General features: G+C 38.3%; 1 protein-coding gene across 1 annotated transcript; it reads right to left on the reverse strand.

Moving 5' to 3' along the window:
- Positions 1 to 1,215: 1,215 nt before the first annotated feature.
- LOC143282732 (26S proteasome non-ATPase regulatory subunit 13-like) lies at positions 1,216 to 17,547 on the reverse strand. The gene is made up of 13 exons (XM_076588463.1): positions 17,394 to 17,547; positions 14,848 to 14,926; positions 12,604 to 12,638; positions 11,872 to 11,927; positions 11,097 to 11,140; positions 9,584 to 9,670; positions 8,250 to 8,421; positions 7,594 to 7,673; positions 6,128 to 6,253; positions 5,515 to 5,577; positions 4,954 to 5,034; positions 3,680 to 3,796; positions 1,216 to 2,077 (listed from the first exon to the last, which is right to left on the reverse strand). Exons 1-13 carry the CDS (start codon positions 17,492 to 17,494, stop codon positions 1,982 to 1,984), a joined length of 1,137 nt encoding a protein of 378 aa, XP_076444578.1. The 5' UTR covers positions 17,495 to 17,547; the 3' UTR covers positions 1,216 to 1,981.
- Positions 17,548 to 17,567: the final 20 nt, after the last annotated feature.

Here is a 17,567-nt window from a genome sequence, read left to right on the forward strand (position 1 = left end):
TCCAGTGGGTGTCTGAATGACCCAAACTTTAGCTTCCGTCGTCAGAATTGTGGTTTTCTTTGTCAACATTTGCCTTTTCAGTATAAGAGCCTTCCGATTGCAATATTTTGATGATGGTAATTGGGGTGAAACGCTGTTAACGTCGTCTCTTTCGCCGTTCGTATGGAGAGAGTTAACGTCTTTTCACTGTAAGTGATATTAGACGAACAGATTACCCTTTTATTTCATGTGCACAAAGTACCTTGGTTTGTCACCTCAATCGAATGACCTATGGTTGGTTGGTTATCTGTTTGCTTCCCATTGTTAGTTTTTATTTCATCTTTGTGCTGCTCGAGTGCTCGTTTTTACATTATCCAGGGATTGCTTGATTTGTGACATTAGGAGCTACCACTGCCAAATTTTGGCAACACTCCAAACTGGGCAGAGAACTGGAGGCTGTCTTTGGCCATGTGTGCAAACGCCCAGGTGTGTGCACATATGCAGGTGTGTGCATGCAGGTGTATGTGATGTGTGCTGTTTCCTTCCCTGCAGTGGTAATTTGGTAATAGAGAATTGCAAAACGTCACTTTTCACTCCTGATATTTCTAATTAGGTTTTCTTTCCTGAATGCTGGGGGCCTTTTCTATCTAGTACGAGTCCATTTATATTGTTGATCACGTTTATGTCTTTTCACACAGAGTAAAATTAGATGGTAAGTAATAATAATATCAAAAATAATCACACAATTCAAAAAGGGATTGGGTTTGAAGTTCGGAGGGAGTGGTTGTTTAATGGACAGGATATGAAGAAAGAGGTCCGAGTGAATGTGCTGTGTGCGCGTGTGTGCACGTGCAAGCACGCCTGTCTGTGTGTGTGTTCATTTATGTTCATGTTGACAGGCACTAAATAAACGAGATTCAGCATAGCAGTGGTAGCTGGACAGGGATTTTATTACACTGTTTAAAACTGTACTGGAACATAACTGAATTTGCAAACTGAGAGACAGTGTGTGTCTGTGTCTGTGTGTGTGAGCGTCTGTGTATGTGTGTGTGTATGTGTGTGCGTGTGTGCAGAGTCATCATTCAAACACAAACAGCAGCTTTTTAAACATGATCCCAATTTCATTTCACAGTATTTATTTTTCAGACGAAATACTAACTTTATATGGTCACTCAGAAAAAAATAGGTTCCAATGAGTGGTCTTCTTGTCCACTGTCCCCCCACCCCCAACCCTTTTTCTTTTCTTTTTTTTTTATTTTATTTTGCTAAAGCACATATGTTCAAAATATTAAATGGGAACAGGTATGTGCAAATAAAACTGCTTACTGCCACAACAAAATCACAAATAACGCTGAGAGAAAATAAATATGCACTGTCGAATACAGAGCTTTAAAAAGAACAGGATTAAATAATCTTACCATTTTGCCATGCAAGCAAATGACCTGAATGCCACCAAAGCAGCATTACTTAAAGTCATGGCCACTGAACTTGAAAAAAAAAAAAAAACAGTTCTTGAAGTGATCATTGTGATAAAGAAACTCACTGGAGCTTTTCTATTTTCTTAAAATGTCAAATTTATCTTCATTTGTTTTATCTGTATTTTCTTAAGGTTTGTACATTATGCCTCAAGCCAAAAAAAAACAAACAAAAAAAAACAACAAACAAAAAAACAACAACAAAAAAAACAGAGAGAAAGAGAGAGAGAAAGCTTACACACTCCAAATATGAGTTGACATGCTATGTTACTGAATGCTCCCTTCCTGTTTCAACTTTCATATCATTCACATCATACCTGACAGCGAACACTTCTCTATACATAATGCAAAAACGTACAAAACTAAAATCCTTAACAGTCAATAACAGTGATGCACAAATCAGACTAACTCTGAACAAAACAAGAAAATTATACAACACACAAGAACAGAAATGTCTATCAAAACATGGGAGATGACTTTGGGTTGATGTCTGTGTCAATGAAGCCTATCTCAGCGACAGCTGACATCTACGTCAGTATGTCTTGGGCGTGGACCTCCAGAAGATGTTCCATCTGTTTCACGTCCTCTGACCACTGCTGCAGACGGTTCTGGATCACTGCCACCTGCAGGGGGAAGGGTTAGGGTTAGAAGATGATTGAACGGTTCAGACGCAGTCTGTAAATACAGTGTTCGTGAGGGTCTGACTTCAAATCCAGGTCTCACCCTTTCTCCCCAAATTGTCTGAAAAATCAAACTGAGCGTCTAGTCATTCTGATGAGATGATAAACTGAGGTCCCATGAGCAGCTCGCTCCTGGCGCACTGAAAAAGAATGCATGGCAATACAAGAGTTGTCATCTGGCTGATGAGTGCACCAATTTATATGCATACACGCAAGGCCTGACTAGTGTGCTGGGTTATGCTGCTGGTCAGGCATCTGTCTAGCTGATGTGGAGAATATATGGCTTTGTCCAAATGAAGTAATGCCTCCTTGAAAAACTGAAACTGTCACCTGCATCAACATCAACCAAACCATGCTGTGTACAACTCTCCATCACCCAAAAACAATATTGCCAGGCTCCAGGAAAACCCTGAAACTGTACAAAAACAACAAGTCATTTCAGTTCAAGTTGTTCGTCACCAAGCCAACCACCAAGACCACATGAGGGGTGGAAGCACAGTACTAAATCAGCATCAACCAAACCATGATGCTTGTACAGCTCTCTGGCAGCCACAAAGAACATTGTGGAGCTTCAACAAAAAAAAAAAAAAAAAAAAAAAAAAAAAAGCCTGACACCGCACAAAACTAAGTCAATTTCAGTTCCAGTTGTTATATATCACTCAGCCAATAACAGGGCCATATAAGCCTAGGGGGTAGAAGCAAGTACCTCCCCCTTTATGTAGAAACAATGATCATGAATAAAGGGCAATATATACAGATACTGTTTCCTTTTTCTTTTTTGAATAACGAAAGATACATTTGAAAAGATTCAACCTGGGACTGAAAAGCTTTAATTTCCCCAAAGAACACTAGGAAATGTCCTGAACAATGATGGAACAACATTTAACAGAAACCATTCAAGCAAAATTGAGAAAGGAAATTAAGAAAATATGTGATGTACATCCACACAATGTCACAAGGCAAGTGCCAGCTGAAAAACGACCACAGTTTCTATGAAAAGTGGCAGTAACTAGTAGTATAGTGACCTGCAATGTAAATCTTCACATTACTGCTGTCAGTTTTAGGATACACATCATGAACAATATCCAGCACAAGGAACAATCAATACATTACACAAAATGATCAGTCAGCACGTGGTACAGTGTCCAACACTCAGAAAGAACACCAGAACTTTTTCAGACAGAACATCATCAGCTGGTTTGTACAAGATATATTACTTCCAAAGATAGCCAGTTACGCACTTTTCTCCCTACTTTCTAAATCAGTTGCAGTGTGTGTGTGTGTGTGTGTGTGTGTGTGTGTTTGTGGTTTGCTGTGCAGGTATTTGATTTTCTTATTATTTCTACCTCTATGTTTTTGTACATGTGCATGTGGCACTGTGAACAAACAATCTAAGACAGTAAGAGTGGAAATTTCTACACACCCTACAAATATTAAGTTCATTCATTCTTTGATATGTATATATATATATATATATATATATATATAATGCACACACACACACACACACACACGATGTGACTGTCTCTTGCAAAGGTAACGCACCTGCTCCAGATCAAGAACACGAGGCTGGACCCAGGTCATGTGAACACGTTGCTCCACTTCGTCAACGAGACCTTTGACCAGACCCAGACTCAGGGCCTTCATGACCAGTAACTCAACCTGCAGGACAGAGAGAGATTTTGTGCTGACATTTATTTTGAGAAATTTGTTCAGGCTTCTTCTTCTTCTTCTTCTGCGTTCACTCGTATGCACACAAGTGGGCTTTTATGTGTATGACCATTTTTACCCCGCCATGTAGGCAGCCATACTCCGTTTTCGGGGGTGTGCATGCTGGGTATGTTCTTGTTTCCATAACCCACCGAACGCTGACATGGATTACAGGAACTTTAACGTGCGTATTTGATCTTCTGCTTGCATATACACACCAAGGGGGTTCAGGCACTAGCAGGTCTGCACATATGTTGACCTGGGAGATCGTAAAAATTTCTACCCTTTACCCACCAGGCACCGTCACCATGATTCGAACCCGGGACCCTCAGATTGACAGTCCAACGCTTTAACCACTCGGCTATTGCGCCCGTCATTTGCTCAGGCTGAATTGCAACACATTAAAACAATAGAGTTCATTACACTTTTGGTATTTTTTGTTGCGAAGGCAATTACGCTAAAGTTTTCTCATGCTATTCATTCCAATATTCTGCAGCACAGATACATCTAACAGACCGACAGAAAAAAAAATCCATTATTTTCAAGAAGAATACCAATAATCCAACTTATTTTTCTTCTTTAAGTTTCTTTATATATATACCTCTCTCTTTTCTGATTTTAGGCATGAGAAAATAAATGACAACTATTGTGTCACACATGTAAGTGCTCTGTCTAATGGTATCACTGTCCTACTAAACAGTGGACCAATATGAATAGCAATGTGATTTGAACACACACACAGACCATCTGAATGTCCAACTGTATGATCTATCATTCTGACTTGTACATGGGTTCAATCACAAGTTCAAGATATGATTTTAAACTTTGTGTTTTGTATGCAAACCAATTTGATGGGTGAAAGTTGACAAGACAGATGATAAATCTTGAAATGAAAACTGACTGAGAGATGACTAGTAATCAAAGTTTATAAATCACTGGTGAAACTTGACAGGTGACAAATGAAACGTGACAAAACAATATATTCCACAGGGACAGGATTCTGCTTTTGTTTTGTTTTTATCATGAATACTGGAAGTTCCGCCTGAAGGAATGAAAATGAAAGAAATCATGAGTATGTTCGCTATTATTATGAGTCTTCCAGCACTTACCTCGTTGACTGGAATCCTGGCTGTCTGGGCAATGACCTGAAATGTCAGCTGTCTGTCTGTAGCTGGTCTCTGGAATGTCATCTGCACACACACACACACACACACACACACACACACACACACACACACACATATGGGTATTTACTAGCTCAAATAATTTCAGCTCCAATGGATGATCAATCACACCAGATAACAACCTATTAAAAAAAAATACAATTAAAACAACAACAACAAAACAGAGAATATCAAACTGAATGTATTGTCTTCCCTGTGATAAGATCCAACCAAGACATAAGTCTGATCAGTCTCTTAGATGAATTATAAACATTCATGACAAGATCAGGCCAAGACAAAAGTCTGATCAGTCTCATAGATAAATCATAAACATTCAGGAAAAATTATGCCAATGATAATATACATCTTCTGATCATTATAACAGCCGATACAACACTTTTCTTTTCCCCAGAGTCCCATCCTGAACTAGAAGACTTCCAAAAAGGGTGAAAGAGAGGCTGATTAGCAGCAGACAGCCAATCCTGTTCAGAATAAAACCAAACCTACCTCCATCAGGCACAGCAAGGAGATTTTCTGCCTCATCTGTGCTTCTGCTGCTGCCAGGTCAGGCTGAAACAAGACAAGACTATCTGGTCACTAGTGTACGGTCAGGAATGCATCACTCCACAGTTCACAACAAAATGCACCCCTTTAACACATGTCAAACACCAAATTGGAAAATAAAAAAAAACACTTCGACAATGTTAATATTGTGCACGGAAACAATGCTCAGTATTCCAATTAATTTCATCATATCCTGAGCACAGCACAAATGGAACAGATTTATCCCTGTGTAGTGGAAAATTGAAGAATACTGCCTGCCCTCCCCTCCACACCCCCACCCAGTAATCTTGACTTTTGTCCTCCAATTTTTCTGTCACAACGCCAATGGTGTATTCAACACCAAAAATACAACTTATTGTTTCCCTTAGTTACAGTGTTGCAGTATAGGCATGTACACCTGTGTCTACAAAACAACTCATCAGACCTATTTCAGGGGAGCGCTGACTGCTGACTACACAAACATGACAGCAAGTCATCTCAGTCAAAGCCAGAAATTTAAAAAATAAAATAAAATAAACAAAGAAAAGAGGAGAAAAGAAAAAGAAACACAACATACCTGCCCACCCCAGAACTTCTTGAGCTCGTCAAACTTGGTGATGTTGCCGCTGTTGAAGGCGTAGAGCAGGTCCACCAACCACTCCTTGTCCGTGCCCTTCAGCGACAGCAGCACATCATGGGCCAGCTGCAACACACAACACGTGTCTATGGCACAGACTGGCCACACAGCCAGACGCTCTCTGGACCTCAACAAGTCACAGGCAGCATCAAATGTGGAGGTTCCATGGAAAATATTGGCAAGTATTCAAGTCCACAACATCAGCGAGTCAAAAAGTCATGTGCAACATATGTGAAGGTTTCAAGGAAAAAATGGGAAAGTATTCAAGTTCACAATATCAGTGAGTCAAAGTCATATGCAACATTAACTGTGCAGGTTTCAAGGAAAAGATGGGCAAGTATTCAAGTTCACAATATCAATGAGTCAAAGTCATATGCAACATTAACTGTAAAGGCTTCGAGGAAAATATGGGCAAATATTCAAGTTCACAATAGCAGTGAGTCAAAGTTATATGCAACATTAACTGTGGAGGTTTCGAGGAAAATATGGGCAAGTATTCAAATTCACAATATCGGTGAGTCAAAGTCATATGCAGCATTAACTTTGAAGGTTTCGAGGAAAATATGGGCAAGTATTCAAATTCACAATATCAGTGAGTCAAAAAAGTCATGTGCATCACTAACTGTGGAGGTTTCATGGAAAATATTGGCAAGTATTAAAGTTCACAACATCAACAAGTCAAAAAGTTGTGTGCAACATTAACTATGGAGGTCTCGAGGAAAATATGGGCAAGTTCATAACAGTGAGTCAAAAAGTCATATGTATGCCTTTCATGATTTTATCAGCTTTTCTTTCAGCAGAAATTTGGGCTCTGTGCCATTTTGACAGCATACAGAAAGTACATTTATTATTTTTTGCACATAGGGAGTACAGGATGGTATACACGTTTCCAAAGCCTGTTGAAGAGTGCAGATGCCGGTGCATGCAATTTCAGTGGTATTAATGACTATTATGTCCATTTGAATGTCAATGTAATGCTATTGTGGGCACCCTTCCCCCCCACCTCACCCCCCCCCTTTCCCAGAACCTCAATGCAATAACACCAATGACCTGTAAGCAATAAAACATTCGTTTGCTCGTTTGTTCAAATTTCATTCTTCAATGAAATCTTCAAGATCAGATTATTTATTCTGTGGGAAACTGTTTCTGCCACTCTCTCTTCCGGCGCACTTTCTTCCATCCACTCATTCTTTCTGTTCTCATTTTCTTTCCGTTTGATTCCCTTGCTTTTCTTTCTTCTGCAACTTTTCTGTCTTTCCCTCTTTCCTTTTTCTTCTCCCGGACACCCCAGCCTTTATTCTTCCTTCCTTCCCTTCTCTCAGTATTTTTCTTGCTTTCTTTCTTCCTGCATTCCGTTCTGTTGCCCACCGTGACCCAAAACAATCAAGACAGTAGCGGACACAGACCAGTTCCCCAAAGTTGTAAACTCCTTCTCCCAGGACAGCCGCCAAGCCCAGGTTGAACGCTCTCTCCACTTGCTCTCCGCCTGCAACAAGGCCGCCAATCAACAGGGATGGTATGGATTTGTTTTTTATATACCGCTTACTACCAGTGACACACTTAGAAATTACACTGACATTAAGATCTCCATTTTTTGTTTGTTTTGTTTTGTGTGTGCATGATTGTGTGTGTGTGTGTGTGTGAAAACCGTTTGTTTTTGGTGAAAACCGTTTGTGTGAATGTACAAAAGTTAGTTCGTTCTTTGACGTCTTTTCACTTTGAGTGATATCAAGTGTGACTGTCCCTGTGTGTGTGTTATGCATGTGTACGTGTTATGCATGTATTTGTGCATAATTTGTCTCTTCTACAAACATCAAAGCACACTTACACAGACAAAACTGATAAGTTTTGGCGTTTTGCCAACAAACAAGAGTCAGGTAAGACTTGGTCACAAACGCAAGAGAGACTGCGTGAACCGGCAACAGTAGTTAATGAAGTGCCAGTTACAGAAAATATGCTCTGCAAATCGGCTGGTCAACACCACACCAGTCTCTAACAGTACCAACCAAAGTTTATGCTTTGTGAAATGTGCCAAAAGTGCCAAATACACTCAGCCACTCACTGGGGATGTCTTCCAGCTGCACACACCCAAGGAAGCGCAGGGCCTCTTTGTAGTAGTCGGCATGGTTGCCAAGCAGCTTGTGGTAGTTTGACGTGAGCTCGTAGAAGCGGCTGTGTACGGATGTGACTCCGTCCATATCGTCCAGAATACCCTGACATTCCTCAATCACAGTCTGGAAAACATTCACACAGGACTGTAGTGTACAGTTGCACGAGGTTACATAACGGTGGGAGTTTACATACCGGCACACAATCATATACTTACACATGAAGGAATCTGTTCATTGTTGTAGCTCAGATAAAGCTAACATTTGTTAATGATAATCATCTTCTAAGGGTAATGTGTTGAACATCTTTTTTTTCTTTTTTTTTTTACCCCTGTCATCTGCATCATTTCAATGGTATTACTCCCATGCCACTCTTTCCAAGTCCTCCAAATACAAGCACATCCAGGTTCATTTGTTGCAGCCCCAGCATCAGCAGTCCACAGGGAACCATCAAGGTTAGGTTGTGAGGAGGCCACACACCAGAGGAGTCCCTGCACTGCTGCATGGTCACTTCAGTGGTGTTCAGTACTGCCTGTTCTGATTTAACGTACTAAGGACACCACATACAAAGCACCTTACACATGACATTAATTGCTTAATCAAGGATCCAGACTCAGTAAGCGTCTCCCCCATAGTGGAGACCACCACCACACCCCTCCAACAACAGACCCCAATGAATCTGCCGACACTGATGACTTTGACAGAACTCACCCAAAGCATGGAAGTGGAGGGGTATTGAAACTGAGGTCTCCATGAGTGCAGGCCATGAAAGGCTACAGAGGAGGAGGAGGGTGATCCAGCCATGGAGGTCCATTTAAGAAGGGGGACTATGTGACAAGGCTGTACTTTACGCTTCCTTTCACAATGATATCCTGACGTTTGTCAGAAAATTTTAGCAACACACCCTAAGACGCATCCATGACGTGGATGATACTCAACTGTGTCATTCAGCTCTGGGTAGGAGCCAGCCACAGGTAAAAAAACAAAAAAACCCAAACTGTTCTGGGAATTGATTGTTGTTTTTATTTTAAGTCTTAACTATAACAAAAAATCTGTTTATACTTGCAAGCAAAGACAAACATAATAAAACTGAACAAAGGGTGATAATCCTATAACTGTGTATTCCAGAAAGAATAGTCTCCTCATGTTTCCAACAAAGGACAATATGAAATTGAACAAAAGGTAACGATCATTAAACTGTCAATTGTAGAAGTTTCCATACGTCTCCAACAAAGGATTAAAAATGAATTTACCATCGTACATGCTTTCTCCATTACTGGAGACATACCTTGACATTTTCAAAGTCTTTATTCCTCAGACGAATGTTTCCAATGGTTGTCATGCAAAGTACTTTGGCTTCATCACTGGACTTCACCTGCAATGTAAAGATTTTCTTGTATAGTCAATATTTATACAACAGAAAATGTCTTAAAATAACGGAATGAAAAAAAAAAAATCTTCCAGACTTCCAAGGAATCATTTCTCAAGATTACATCTTCTCACCAACAACCCCCACCCCTCCGGGGAAAAAAAATTGCCATCAAAATCCCTGAAAAAACACTATACCCCATCTTTGCCATATAAAAAGTGGCAAACCAAGTCAAATCTCAAAATAATTACAATCCCATCCAACCCCCACCTCCCAAACCACCATTATGATAAATACAAATCCAAAAAGAACATATATATTTACACTGAATATTTTACAACAAATTACAGTAAATGAGTAATGCTTATCATTTATAATCCACTTGTGTAATTATGGTGACAAACCCCAAAAGAACATGTGCATTTACTTTAAATATTTTAGTTTGAATCATAGTAAATGACTAAAGCTTGTAACTCATAATCCAATTAATAATAATAATCATAATAATAATACACGATTAGCACTCTATGCTACAAATGCATTCACAAATCAGCCCCTTCCTATCTCTGTGGCTGCCTTCACCTCTACACTCCATCTCGCTCACTACGATCAGCTTCGGATCCACTCCATTTACGTATACCCAGATTCAAACTCTCGACCGTTGGCTGCCGTTCTTTCTCTGTCTCAGGACCTTGCAATTGGAATGAACTTCCTCTTTCGCTTCGTCAAGTCTCCACACTCAGCTCTTTCAAGTCTGGCCTTAAAACCCACCTCTTCCCAAAATAGCCTCCCTTCCCTGCCTTGTCCTGGTCTTTAGTTTCTCCAGTTTTAAAGTTATGCGTGCATGAGAATAACTGGTGCGAAAGCGATTAGATTTGTCTATGCACAAGATTCAGCGCTATAAAAGTACCATTATTATTATCATTATTATAATCCAATTGTGTAAATATAACTCTCAATTCACTCAGTACAAAAATTTTCTGTCCTACTTTTCAACATAGACAACCCATTTATAAGAGTAAGTTAAATGATCCCAAAAAATTATTCAATATTAGCCAATGAGATATACAAAAAAACCTGGTTAATAATAACACATTACAGAATTACTTCAGTTGTTGACAAAGCATACAGCTTCTACACTGTGCAACTGCAAAGTATTCACATGAAATACTCATATGGGATGTCATCATGGATATGAACAGGCCAAAAATAGGCACGTCATTCACACTGACAGCAAAGAAATTTCCTTTGACTAGTAGATTTCGACAGCAGAAGGTCACTGAAGCGATTATAACCAAATAAAATCATTTTGGTGCCAGACAATCAGTTAAAAACACTTCCAAATCTTTTATTTTTAATTCAGAAATTCTGTGTGAAACTTGAGTAAACTGGACACTCCCAACTGGAACATTGTCAAGTAAATTTCACTTACCTTTTCCTTGAGTTTCTCAATAAATTCAACTGCCTGCTTTGGATCTGAAATGAAATTTCGTTATCAGTGTGTTACAAGTATACTCAAATAATGTAAACCACACGAGCTAATTAAATGAAATAAACATTGATTATAAAAATAACAGCATAAACCACATGAACTAATAAAATTAAATAAATATTGATTATATTATGAAAATAACAATATGAACAAGGTACATGAAATATCATCCAGCAAATAGTTTTCACAAGACTGTCAATAAAATACATATTCCATGTTATTCTTATACTTGCACATTTCAACCAAATATAAACAATAAAAAAAAATATAAGAACTGTTTTATAAAACACTGTATACATAAAAAAAAATCACTTTACAATATGAGCCTAGAGTTTTTGCTAAAAGATATTTTGTAATTAAAGAAAAAATCCCAATAAATGCACAGGTGCTCCTGGGTTTCCAGCACTGTCTTCTTCCAGACGAAAGTCTCATGTATCAACTATTTAGCTACTTCACTGGCAAACTAATAAATAAAAAAATAATAATAATGATAATAATAAAACAAAAATGATTTTGAAAAGTAATCAGTCATATCATATGTCTTTTCCTCTTCAATATCAATTTTCAAAAGTTAAATATATTAATAAGTGAAGGACAACTGTTTCCTGTCTGAGTTTGTAATTAATAAACATAAGAAATTGTTTTCAATTGAAAAACGCTTGCCTCTTTTTTACAATTACAGTGTACAAACATGTACCTAGGCAATGGCCTTTACCTTGGATTTGTTTTACAACAAGGACACATATTTCAGTGAGAGCCAGAGGGTTGATTCTGCAAAACAAACACAGAAAAATATCTTATAATATGCATACATATAAACGGGACATACTTCCGCAAGCACAAGTTTGAATTCTCACACACTCAATGCACACATACACACACACTCTTTCAACAAAAGACATATTAAAGTGGAAAAAGCATCAATGATAACAAACTCCACTTTCCAAATTATACACTAACACAGTTCTTGAAAAAAAAAATCAAAAAGAGAACAGTCTACATAATACACAGTAGATTTTATGTTCAATGTTCCACTGTTTCAACAGAAACAGCATACAGAAATGGAAAAAATGACAATAAATACTACAGGGTCAGTTTCATACTGCCCACAGTTCATGCTGAAATATACTATATATAGAACATTCTATGTTCTGAAACTAGTGCAGAAAGACTTTACCAATAAACTGAATAATATTCTTAGCCTTAAGTTTAGTATGCATTAACATTTCTTTGTCATCACTTGCAATTCTATCATTCAATACAATCACTCTTGACAAAGTGGTTTTATCAATATCATTCAATCTCTCTTAACAAATTAATTCAAATTCATCCAACAAGATGAAAGAATTTAAACAGACACACAGAACTTAGATAATTTTTCTTTAAAAAAAAAAAAAACCAACCTTTAAACAATACACTATAAAATCACAGAATTACCAGCCATTACCTGTGTTCAAAGTCTGTGATGAAGTTTTCGTACAACTGTGGAGACAAAAAAGAAATGTAAATTAAAATACATGGTCGTGATGGGTTGGCATTACACATTAAATTTAAAATGCACAGTGAAGTGAAATAAATTCAATACTATTACAGATAAAGAAATACTTTTTAAATGTTGCATCAATGTATGCATATGTATATATATGTACATCCATGTCACCTCATGAGTTTTCCAAAGTTGGTGTGTCCCAATAGGCACCAGTTGAAAGTTTGATACATCTACTTTAATCATTCATGAGGACCAACACCCAATCACACTTTGCATGGTCATACTAGGACTATTCGAAATACCCCTACCAGAAATTCAGATGCTTTCAAAATGGCAGACGACAAAGCCATAACCTGGCCCAGGTGTCTTGAAACAGGAACGTGTTGCAAAACCCAAGATGCTGCAGAAGCTTTACTAAGTCACTGAAGAAGGAGTTAGTGCTTGTGGTGGCAAAATCTTCTCAGATGGTTTGCTTGGTGAGAATAAAAATGAGAGAGATGATTTGCAGAGAGGGAGGGCCATGGGGGTAGTTCACTAGTTGTTGAGCCAGATGTTGCAAGAAAAGGAAAGAGAGCAGAACAGGAGGCCAAGAATAGCTTTGTGGCAGACCCAGAACAGCCAGACAAACTGTCCACCTGTTCAGGACAGGAACGGGTCATGAAAGGAATGAACACTTTCATGCATTGCATGAATCAGAAGACCAGCATGTCTGCAGGCAAAATTGTGTGTGTGTGTGTGTGTGTGTGTGTGTGTGTGTGTGCGTGTGTGTGTGTGTGTGTGTGTGTGTGTGAGTGATTTCTATTTCTCTTGATAAAATAAAATAAAATAAATGGTTTGCTGGCTACATTTCCACTGCTTTATGTGTACATTAGGTAAGGCGTCGTATTTAGTTTTTAGGTTCCTTATATTTTCTAGGTTCATTTCAGCTGCTTTTACCAACAATATATAACAGGTATTAAGAAGGCGTATGAAATTTGTTTGTAAATTGCCTTGCATTTATGGGTCATTCAATCACCAAGCAAATACGAAGCACAAGCCAAAATAACGCCCAGAACTGAAGAGGTTAACCAAAGTATAATAAGAATAAAGCCTTTTTCAAAATATGGCTCTCAAAATTTATAGTACGCATGCATCCTGTTCCAGTTTATTCATATAAAAATTTTATACATAAACAATGGTAAATAGTGTAACTGTTAATGTTTTTCAGTACGAGTGTAGACTGTACACGTCTGCTGTGCACTCCATAATTGCAAAACAGAAGCCCTGAAAAGGGCAGGGTAGTTCTACTACAGAACACACAAGAATGATTAAGTCATCTCAACTACTAAATAGTTAGAAAAAAATTATACTGTTCATTCATGTGTTGTTAATAAATACACAGTGTCTCAATACATCTTTTTCTTTTACCTGAATTTACCAAATACTGAAATAAAAAAATCAATAAATGATGAACAAAACCAAATTATTTCCCCCCCCCCCCCCCTTTTTTTTTTTTTTTTTTAAACAAATTAAACATGGTGCAGGCAATTCTTGAGAGGTCAACATTATTTCATTATTTCAATGGTGTTGATATTATTTTCTTCTTTGGTAGTTTTAACCCTTTCAAGCCCAGGGAGTTTACAGCATCGGCAGGCTTCCATGCTATTTTGATGAGGATAAAAATAAAATGCAGAAAATATAAAGTTTTTTCTCCAGATAACATGCGCACATATCCAAAAATACTGCAGAGGTTAGTTCCCTTTCTTTGCAGTTTAATATATATATATATATGTGTATATATATATGTGTGTGTGTGTGTGTGTGCGTGTGTGTGTGTGTGTATGTGGGTGTGTGCGTGTGCAGAGATGCCAACCCCAGTCAAATGTTTGTAGGAACAATCTGGAAATCTGGTAGGCACATTTTGTATTTGGTAGGAACACTCAGATGCTGAGTCTGAGCCACACCAGCAAACGTACATTGTATCTATAAGGGGTCGATAGGTCTAGAGTGTCTGGGTAATGTTATCACAGGAAAGCTTGTGACTATGCTATGTAGTCGAAAATGAACTAGTTGGAACAATCTGATGGGAAAATTGTAACAGTTGGCATTTCTGTGTATGTGTGAATATGAAAACTATTTTACTTTTAATGTAACAAATTTTGACGCCAGAGCAATGCTCAGGTACTGGGCTTAATGAGGTAATAATATAAAGTACTACCTTACCCGCACAAGAGAATCTCCTTTCGCAAAAACTGGTGTCTTGACAAAGGCACTCAGTTTTAGTGTCAACTGATGCCATAACCTGCAATCCATGATATTTTAAATCAATACAAACATATCAGCAAGCATCCACACCACCACACACCATGTACACACACACACACACACAGAGTCACACACACACACACACACACACACACACACACACGCACCCATGCATGTACGCACACACACACACACACACACACTCACACGCACAAACACAGCATCTACCTACATATTCACACTCTGAAAACCTCCGTATTTATTACAAAAATTCAAATTAATAAATTGAAAAACGTGTCAGATCAAAAATACTTTTTTTTCTTGTTTTTAATAGATTACAGTGGACAAGCCCTGACAGACTGACATCCAGATTCCAGTAACTGTGTGTGTGTGTGTGTGTGTGTGTGTGTGTGTGTGTGTGTTGGAAAGGGGGAGCAGGGAAGGGCGGATGGGGCAAAAACCATCTCTCATCAGTCAGTGATTGTGTGTAATAACTGATAATCAATATAACAATAATAACAACAAGAATAATAATAACTGGACATTAATAATCGCTTTTCTCATAGCAAAAAGCGTTTTACAATCCACACACACACGCATACAAAACACACTCAGTCCTCAACTAACAATCATGCACAATAAACATATATTATATATTACATACATCCACATATAAACTTGTACGTACAAATACATACATACATGTGTGTATACATACATGTATACATTATTACATACATACATGCATGCATGGATGCATGCATCCATCCAATATTGTATTGTATTTCTCTTTTTGTAAGAACAGATTTCTCTGTGTGAAATTTGGGCGGCTCTTCCCCCCCCCCCCCCCCCCCCCCCCCCCCCCCCCACCCCTTTTTTTTTTTCTTTTTTTTTGTGTGTATTTTTTCCTGTGTGCAGTTTTATTTGTTTTTCCTATCAAAGTGGATTTTTCTACAGAATTTCGCCAGGATTGTGCCATGGATTCTTTTATGTGCACTAAGTGCATACTGCACACAGGAACTCAGTTTATCATCTCATCCAAATGACTAGCATCCAGACAACCACTCAAGGTCTAGTGGAGGGGGCGAAAATATCCGCGGCTGAGCCATGATTTGAACCAGCACATTCAGATTCTCTCGCTTCCTAGGTAGACGTGTTACCTCTAGGCCATCACTATCCATACATGCATTTGATGCACACACAATACAGTGTTACAAATATACCTATACAATCAACTGACTACTTTCATATATCAGAGAGGGTACACAGGAAATGGTGCTGGAAGAGAAAAGTCTCAAGGTTAGATTTAAAGGAAGGCAGTGAGGGGCTGTGACGGAATGTGTGTGTGAGAGAGAGAGAGAGAGAAGAGTGAGTGTGTGTGTTGGGGTGTGTCTCAGTGTCTGTGTATGTGCACTCATTGGGTGGGCACACACTATTTATTTACTAGTTGAGAGACAGACAGAACTCAAAAGGTTTAATGTACACAATATGATGGGGAAGGGTGGGTTGGTGGGGTTGCATACAACAGTGTGTTATCCATAGCAACAACAACAACAAAAGCAAGCACAAACTGAATGAATTTATACTTAAACAATGTACCTATCATAATCATACAGAAATTGTACTTCACCATGCTTGATCACTGACTACAGATCAACTTCTTCCTTGTATTGATAGCATGGAAAATATATCGTGATACATTATATCTATGATTGAAATTTGTTGCTCCAAGTAACAAATGCCAGGGGAGTCTAGCCGATTCTTTTTTTTTTATTTTCTAATATTCTCTTCCTTAAATCTTGATATATGATGCAGCTAAAACTTGAATAAAATGTGCTGCTTATTCTCAACTTTATCCCTACAAAAATGGACATGCTTTATCCTGATCTGACTGACTGTAAATGTTAATAATGAACATTGTTGTTGTGTGGTAGAACGTTAATCTTGTTTGTGTAATGGCAACGCGGTAACATGAGAGAAAGAGACAGAGAGAGAGAGAGAGAGTGTGTGTGTATGTGTGTCACTTCGTGTTATAATAAAACTAGTCAGTGTATCAATAACTATCATGCTCAGGAAGTGAGCAAACAAATCTGATATAAATTACAATCTACAATTTCCAAGGAAACCAGGGCATTTTGTTCATCTCCTGTATTTCTTATGTGAAGAAAAAAAAACAAGAACTCGCCACTCACTGTCTGTGTTTTCATTTGATTACTGATCAGTGATCGACGGGGTGTGTGTGTGTGTGTGTGTGTGTGTGTCCGTGTGTCCATGTACTTTACCAAAGATCAAATCTATTAATTCTGAATAATGGAATAACGTTCGTCCGTTGCTGTTATTTCTGCAGCGTGAAACGATTCTAATATATGGCAGACGAATTCATTGTTCTTTTCAATTTTGATGCGTCAGCCTGGACCTCTCAGCCAAGATCTCATCACGAGAATGTAGCCCTTAAATAAGCGGTCATGGTGAGTATCTAAGCTTTACTGCCTGAAAATACTCACTTTTTATTGTAATATTCTTCGATCTGTGCCCAGTCTGACGCAGCATCGCCAGTACTTTTTCGTTGCTGTTCCGCTAAATAAGAAGAAACGTCTCTCGGCATGGTGGCTGGCTTTATCTTGAAGCGACGGCAAATGAATCTCTTTACAAAAATCTACACAAACATTCCATCTTCC

Source organism: Babylonia areolata, chromosome 6 (assembly GCF_041734735.1).
Source record: "Babylonia areolata isolate BAREFJ2019XMU chromosome 6, ASM4173473v1, whole genome shotgun sequence".
NCBI lineage: Eukaryota > Metazoa > Mollusca > Gastropoda > Neogastropoda > Buccinidae > Babylonia > Babylonia areolata.

Excerpts from the sequence above, each read along its gene's own strand:
- LOC143282732 (XM_076588463.1), bottom strand. The coding sequence starts at position 17,494 with ATGCCGAGAGACGTTTCTTCTTATTTAGCGGAACAGCAACGAAAAAGT. Across the intron at positions 12,639-14,847 it reads AAGGAGATTCTCTTGTGCGG|TTGTACGAAAACTTCATCAC; the intron begins GTAAGGTAGTAC and ends TTGTCTCCACAG. Across the intron at positions 5,578-6,127 it reads AGAAGTTCTGGGGTGGGCAG|CCTGACCTGGCAGCAGCAGA; the intron begins GTATGTTGTGTT and ends GTCTTGTTTCAG.